The 8,083-nt window shown below is 45.9% G+C and overlaps 1 protein-coding gene across 1 annotated transcript in view; it reads left to right on the forward strand.

Annotated features, from left to right (window-relative positions):
• The window catches only part of Hs3st4 (heparan sulfate-glucosamine 3-sulfotransferase 4), a 331,229-nt gene extending 323,438 nt beyond the window's left edge, over window positions 1-7,791 (forward strand). The window contains exon 2 of the mRNA XM_048331877.1: window positions 5,639-7,791. Coding sequence (XP_048187834.1) covers window positions 5,639-6,275 — 637 coding nt within the window. The 3' untranslated portion in view covers window positions 6,276-7,791. The remainder of the gene's footprint in view (window positions 1-5,638) is intronic.
• The last annotated feature ends 292 nt before the right edge of the window (window positions 7,792-8,083 follow it).

An 8,083-nucleotide genomic window follows, 5' to 3' on the forward strand; every position in this document is an offset into this window, starting at 1 on the left:
CTCACTTCCAGAGACTCTGTACTCCTTTGTACACCCCTCACTTACTCCCCCACTCACTCATCCATCGAGAAACTCCAAGTAGGGATGGATCAATGCCCATGTGGTAGGAACTATGCCAGGCACGAGGAATGCTAAAGTGACTTAAATACTGCCTATGGCCTCGAGCGTTGATTGTAGACAATCGGGGAGCATCAGACTAAATCACTATGTGGCATTGCTCTTTTTTTTTTTTTCATTTTATTTCCCTCTTTCGCAATGCCATGGGACCAAACCCCAGTGCCTCACCTAAGCCAGTCTATATTAGGATTGGCATTATAAGTTATTTAATACAAGTAGTTCTTGGCTGGGCATTGGTGGCTATGCCTATAAATAATCCTAACTGCTCAGAAGTCTGAGATCTGAGGACTGTGGTCCAAAACCAGTTAGGGCAGGAAAGTTCATGAGACCCTGATCTCCAATGAACCATCAAAAAAGCTAGAAGTAGAGCTATGGCTTAAGTGGTAGAGCACTAGCCTTGAACACAAAAGCTCAGGGACAGCACCCAGGCCCTGAGTTCAAGCCCTAGGACAAGCACACACACACACACACACACACACACACACACTCACACACACAAAATACAAGTAGTTCTCAAGAACTCTGGGGATTAACTTGAGTTGGTGAGGGGCTGGCTGTTGGAAGTAGATCTCAGGGCAGATTTCTTGCTTAGCATTTGTGAGTCACTGAGTTCTCTGGATTTATTTTCCAATATTGAACAAAAAAAATAATCAAACAATTTACAAAGGAGTCCATAAAATCCTTTGTGAATAAATTAAAAGAAAAAAAATGAATCCAGTGCATATCTTACAAGATTAAGAAGAGTAAGGGAAGGGGTGGGGAGAAGAGGGTTGGGTGATGATATTGAAAGGAGTGACATTAATCAAGATAGACTGTATTCCTAAACTGCTTTGTTATTAAATGGCCGCTTCTCTGTACAACTATGTAAAGATTAATAATAATGATAATAATAAGTTGGTACACTTCGCCTCTAAGCACCTTCCTGCTTGAAAGAACTCTCCCATCTTGGCAAAAGGCCGGTGGCACCATCTGTTCATTTTATGAATAAACATAAGCAGACTTGGTTCCCCCATCTTACAGGTACACAGGACAGAAATGTCCATCTCCCAACCAACAGGGTCTCTCTCACAGAGGTCAGAGGTCAGGCTCTTCTATCCAGATGTTGACTGAGCACGTCCACTTGAGCTTGGAGCATGTGTTCCATATGACTAACCCCAAACCATCCCTCTCAAAAGACACGCGTTCCTGGCATTTCCCACATCTCTAGGCCAGACCTCCATGCTGTCATTAGCTCACGCCAGTCATCTTGACATCACCTATCTTTGTCTTGCACAAATCCCACCCATCATTAGGACCCTTGGTCTTTATGTTTTTTTTTTTTCTTTTTGTATTGCTTGTCCTGGGACTTGAACTCTGTGCCTGAGCACTGCCCCTGAGCTTCTTTGTGCTCAAGGCGAGTGCCCTACCACTCCCAGCTTTTTTGAGTAGTTTATTGGAGATAAGAGTCTCAAGGAGTTTACTATGCAGGGTTGCTTTGAACCACGATCTTCAGTTCTCAGCCTCTTGAGTAGCTAGGATTACAGGTGTGAGCCACCAGTGCCTGGCTCATGTTTTTGTTTAATGTCCCCATTGGGAAAACTTCTGACCATGTTGCCCACCCCATTTATATCCAGGCCACCAGCATTTGCAATCTGAAGTCCTAATACTGACTCTGAAAGCAGACGGCTTCCTTCTCTGACCCCAGCAATGTAGCTGGGAAATAAAAGCTATAAATTCTATCATACTCCCTTGTTCAATATTCTTCAATGGCTTCCCATCACTGATAGTGGGGGAAAAAATCCATGTCCTTCCAACAGTCTTTAAGGCCCTGTGTGGTCTCAGCCTACTTTTCCTGACTTTATTTTCTGATTCTTGACTTACTTCCTCAGTATTTCTGACCTTTGCCTCATTCCTCGCATGCATCACCATATGAGAATGTGGACAGGTGGAAATGTCAGAACCAGTGAAGATGATCCTGAGCAGCAGGCTGAAGTGAAGACAGGTTCTGGCATCCATTGGGGAAAATCCTCAATGACACACCTGCATGATCCGCATTCATCCTCCTTCCAGTCCCACGAAGAGAGGATCTTTTTAGGTCTTTCTTGTTTGGAGGCAAGAAATTGGGGCTCACCATGCACCTGAACTCTGGCCAGTGGAATGTATGTGGAAATGATGATATCATTTCTGATTAAGAAGACATCACAGGGTCTCCCCCCGCCCTCTCCCTCCCTCCTTCCCTCCCTCCCTCTCCTTCTCCTTCTCCCTCTCCCTCTCCCCTGCCTTCTCCCTTTCCTTCTCCCTCTCCCTCTTCCTCTCCTTCCTTTCCCTCTCCTTCTCTCTTCCTTCACTAAGGTGACATGAAATGAATAAGCAGAGCTCCTAGGTCAGGTAAATGGGATCCCTAAAGGCTGTAGGGTGTTTGTTTGTCTGTTTGTTTGTAACAAATGAGATCCTACAAATGAGACCATTAGATTTACTAAGGACCAAACAGGCACACATAATAAGCTAGGGGCTGGTGATTCACTCCTGTAATACTAGGGGTTCAGGAGTCTGAGAGCTGAGGATCATGGTTCGAAGCCAGCCTGATCAGAAAAGTCCTTGAGATTCTTATCTCCAATTTACCACGGGAGAATAAAGATGGAAGTAAAAGTGTTGCTTGGGGCTGGGAATATGGCCTAGTGGCAAGAGTGCTTGCCTTGTATACATGAGGCCCTGGGTTCGATTCCTCAGCACCACATATACAGAAAATGGCCAGAAGTGGCGCTGTGGCTCAAGTGGCAGAGTGCTAGCTTTGAGCAAAAAGAAGCCAGGGACAGTGCTCAGGCCCTGAGTTCATGGCCTAGGACTGGCCAAAAAAAAAAAAAAAAACAGTGTTGCTTGCTCAAATAGTAGCGCACCAGCCTTGAATGAAAAGGCCAAAGGAGAGCATGAGGTCATGACAAGTATGATTATTTATGGCCAGGGCTATGACTGTGATTCCCCCCAAATTCTAAGCTACCCAACCGTTATACTCTTAACAACTTCAAGCTCTCATGAATTTTCTCTACCACGCAAATTCCTCTTGCTTAATAAAAGCTCTTGCCGCTGAAGCTCAAAACCCAGCAGCAATTAATTATTGACAGAGCATGTGAATTAGAGATAAAAGAAAAGTCAGTCTCCCCTCCCCTCCGCATACACATGATAGTAAATAAATTTAATTATAGGAGAAGAAGCTAGGGGGATCGTTGTGTGTATTAAGTTTTATTAGCTGAAACATTTAAAAGCATGTCATCCTAACAAAGAGGTCTTGTGTAATCCTAAATGTTCCTCTTTGGTGTGAGGCTCAGGAGTGAATAGACTTAATGGAGCACCTGGTAGCAGATGGCTGCTGCCCGGAAAGGTATTGGACAGTTTATCATCAATTAACTCTGGTCTACATATGCCTACAGCAAATTGGATACATAATAGCATCGTAAGCTTCCTTTTATCATGGATATGTCCACCTCATTGGTTAGGATGGGGGAGAGGGGGGCGGGGTGAGGGATCCCAGAGCTCCAAAATAGGATAAGGGTACTTTGAAGACAAGCGCTGATAGGAGATGGAGGGGAGGAAAGTCCCCTTGTCAAGGACAAAAGAGTTGTGGGCCTTGGGATGGAATCTTTGTGTTCCTGTAACCAAGACTTAGGAGGAAACGTCCGTTATGGTTTATGGCTTAACCAGTTTCAGCCTGTGATTGATTGGCACCCTTGTTTTTAGGCCTGTGGCAAGACTAAGTAGAGGAAGCCCATGCATAGAAGAGGTCTGTGGTACAATAGGGGACTGACTCCTCCTATGGAAATGGAACTTAGGACATGGGCATTTTCCTTACAGGCTGGCTGGGCTGATGTGTATCCCACTGTCAGGCTATGAAAGCAAGAGAAAAAAAAAAAAGGAAAGGGCTGGAATTTCAATATTTCCTCCAAGGGCATGTACCCAATAACCTAACTTTCTCCCGCCAGGCCACACCTCTTAAAGGTTCCACTTCCTCCCAGTAGCACCACAGGCTTTTAACTGGTGGATCTCAGGAAACAAAATCTTTTAGTGGGCCCCTGGGTAAAACATAGGATCTAAGATGGGGGGGCAGGTGGGGACAAGTTGGTGGGGAGAGATCCCGTAGCTTGAACCAGGCCTATGTCAGATGTTCTTTCTCTACATGTCGTTTTATTCTCCATTGAAGTCCAGGTACATTTTAGTATCTTATAGATGAAGATGAGGCATGGCGATGTGGTACAACTGGCTGAATTCACAAAAACCTTTTGATTTCTTTAATTGCTCCTGAGCTTCAGTGAGTCATTGGTCCAATAAATGACATTGGACTGAATTCAGGGGTCAGAGAAACTTTTCCTTAAAGGGCCAGCAGTGAATACATTAGGTCTCACAAGCCATATGGTGTCTGTCTCACCTATTCTGCTCCGTTTTCATGGCATAAAAGCAATTATAGAGCACACATGAACAAAAGAATATGTCTGGTCTCCCGCAACAAAGGTTTATTTGTGTGCATTTCAATGTGAATGTCTATAATTTTTATGTATCACACCAGGTTATTATTATTATTTGGGAATTTTTTTTCATTCTCTAACCACTTAAACATTACAAATCCTTCTTAGCTTTGAGTCATACAAAAAAAAAAAAGAAAGAAAAGAAAAACCAGGAGATGGGCGGGAATTCACCAACCCTAGACTAGATAATCTTGGAGGTGTTGTTGAGCTCAAACATTTTCTAAAAGCCACAGCAACACTAAGAAGATCTTTAATTTATTAAGCTCTTGTACATGGCAGATTCTCTGCTAAATGCTTCCCAGAATTATCTCCCTTAATCCTTACATTGCAGTGTGAAGTCAGGGGTATCATTATCTCCATTTCAGAGATTATAAAACTAATAGTCGAGAAATTAGGGGCGAATCTAGGGTAAACATAACTAGTAAGAGGTAGAAAAGCAATTTAAACCCAGGCATAAAAGGGTCTCAAGAAAGAATAAGCCATCTGCTGGCTTTTTTGATAATCACTTAGAAGTATATATGGAATTACAGATGAAAAGAAACCCCAAGTGTTTATCAGTTTTGTGGGCTCCCTGGGGTTACTTTGTATATGTGTGTCGGTGTGTGCATGTATGTGTGTTTGTAAGAGAGAAAGAGAGAGAGAGAGAGAGAGAGAGAGAGAGAGAGAGAGAGAGAGAGAGAGAGAGAGAGTATTGAGGCTTGAACCCAGGGCCTGGGGACTGTCTCTTAGTTTTTTGCTCAAGGTTAGTACTCTGTCCCTTGAGCCACAGTTGCACTTCTGGCTTTCTACTTGTTAATTGGAGATTACAGTCTCATAAAATTTCCTGTCTGGGCTGGCTTCTAGTTGCAATCCTCAGATCTCAATCTCCTGAGTAGCTAGGATTATAGATGTCAGTGCCTGGCTACCACAGTGTGTGTGTGTATATGTGTGCGTGCCCAAAAGTGTGCACATGTTTGCAAGCATCTGTACACAAATCTGTTCAACTATTTCAAGGCGGTAATGACTACTTTCCCTCCCTTTTCCAGAAATGTGATGCCCAAGACTGTAGAGGGACAGCTCACCATGGAGAAGACTCCGAGTTACTTTGTGACCAATGAGGCGCCCAAGCGCATTCATTCGATGGCCAAAGACATCAAATTGATTGTAGTGGTGAGAAACCCCGTGACCAGGGCCATTTCTGACTACACGCAGACACTGTCCAAGAAACCCGAGATCCCCACCTTTGAGGTGTTGGCCTTTAAAAACCGGACCCTGGGGCTGATCGATGCTTCCTGGAGCGCCATCCGCATCGGGATTTACGCCTTGCACCTGGAGAACTGGCTCCAGTACTTTCCTCTCTCCCAGATCTTGTTTGTCAGTGGAGAACGGCTCATCGTGGACCCCGCTGGGGAAATGGCCAAAGTCCAGGACTTCCTAGGCCTCAAGCGCGTGGTGACCGAGAAGCATTTCTACTTCAACAAAACCAAGGGATTCCCTTGCCTGAAGAAGCCAGAAGACAGCAGCGCGCCCAGGTGTTTAGGCAAAAGCAAAGGCCGGACTCACCCCCGCATCGACCCTGACGTCATCCACAGACTGAGAAAGTTCTACAAACCCTTCAACAGGATGTTTTACCAAATGACTGGGCAAGACTTTCAGTGGGAACAGGAAGAGGGGGACAAATGAGGCTGGAGGGTCAGTGGGTAGGGATGCTGTTTACCTGAGTCCTGTGTTCCTTCCTCCCACCCCCAGGGTCCTGTGGCCTCAGCCTGGGGGGGCAGGGTGGGGGTTCCTTCCTTGGGTCCAGTCAGGATGGCTCCAGGACTGGAGGTTTAGGCAAAAAGATGGATCCATGCTTTCCCATAGAGGAATCAGGCCTGGCTGGACAGCCAGCAGCCCCTGGTTGACCTGCTGTGCAAGCACCCACCGTGAATCCTTACCTCCTATTGGTTAGCAGAGAATGAAGATAAGACCAATGTCTATCCAGGTCAGAGGCCGATGCCATCAGCATTTATATTTTGAGCGGCAACAGAGAACCCTAGAGCTCGTTGGGAGGGAGGGGAGTTCTTACCAGAGTCTTAGCTCTGCACCTGGCACAGGTACCTGACACATTGGCCAATGCTTGGGTGTCTTTCCCGAATGCTATTTGGGGCTGGAAGCTCCAGGACTCGGAGAAAGCACAGTTCTCCATGGAAGACATTTCTAACTCTCTCACCCAAGGCCTCTCTCACACAATGACCCCCGGTTTCCTCTCCCTCCCCAACCCCCCAGGAAGGCAGAGTCATGCCCTGACACTCCCCACCAAAATTGAAAAGAAATACATGAAAATAGCTCACACCCCGGAAGCTTTCTTCCTGAGAGCTAGGTGAGAGGGGAAGGAGGGTTCCCCGTCTTTATGAGTGACCTGAATTGTGGAGAACCAGGTCCCGTGGGGATTGCGGAGTAAGTCCCACAGGGATGGTAGAGCAGCCCCTTCAGGTTGCTCTCAGGGTTAAGCCTGGGCAGTAAGGCTGGCTGCCCTCTTAGGCCAGAGGAAAAAATCCAATCCAATGGGTGGGATGTGTCTTTTTAAAGATTCCTTCCCCTCCTTCACCCTCACTCTCTCCGCCCCCCCCCCCCCCCCGACCAAAGCACCCAGGATTCAATGGCATGTTTTGAGGAAACATTTTTGCCCCCCTCCCTCTACCACCAAAGTTTCTAAAGAAGCACAGACCAGAGAGCTGCCAGGTCTCTTGTGTTGAGTAATCCTAGGGGTAGAGTAGAGGGGAGAAAATGTTTACCATTCTCCTATTTGTCTCCACACCTCCTCCACCCATCCACCACTACCCCCAAGGTCACCTCATGGCTTATTTTGTCTACACAGAGACAGTCTCTATTGGGGCACTAACAAGCTCTGATCCATTTGTCAGATGCAGTTTAACTAGGGGGCTGGGGAGGGCAAGGGCTGTCTGTGGGAGCTCCCCCCATAAAGGGCTGCCCAGTAAAGCATCTCTTCCCATTAGTTTGAATGGATTAAATGCAGCATTTGACATAAAAGCACTCATTCATAAATCTCCAAACCCAGGAATTGTTCTAGTTTAAAAAAAAAGGGAAATTTGTATGAGTTGGGGAAGGGGAGTGAAATCTGTTCAGCTGTTTAATTAAACTGTCATTTCTCCCGCCCAATGAAAATCGTGTTGTTATAAAGCTTCATGCAACCTGATCAATGGGTTTGGATGGCTTCTTTGTAATTGGTCACTTCTGTTTCCACCAACACCCCCCTTTCACCCCCACTGGAAGGGCCAAAATTTTCCATCTGGGTTGGACAGAAAGGCCAGGTTTAAGAGTCTTATCTGCAGGGCAGGGTGAGTCTTAAGATAGTTCACTGACTCCAAAAGGAGTACACGTTTCCAGGCTTCATCCCATGTTGCCAGGGCTAGATTGATCTGCCACAGTCAGTAAGAGCCTTGCCAATGAATTCTTCTTCAGATAAGGAAACTTTGAGTAGATGCCTC

The sequence above is a fragment of the Perognathus longimembris genome, chromosome 23 (assembly GCF_023159225.1).
Source record: "Perognathus longimembris pacificus isolate PPM17 chromosome 23, ASM2315922v1, whole genome shotgun sequence".
Classification (NCBI taxonomy): domain Eukaryota; kingdom Metazoa; phylum Chordata; class Mammalia; order Rodentia; family Heteromyidae; genus Perognathus; species Perognathus longimembris.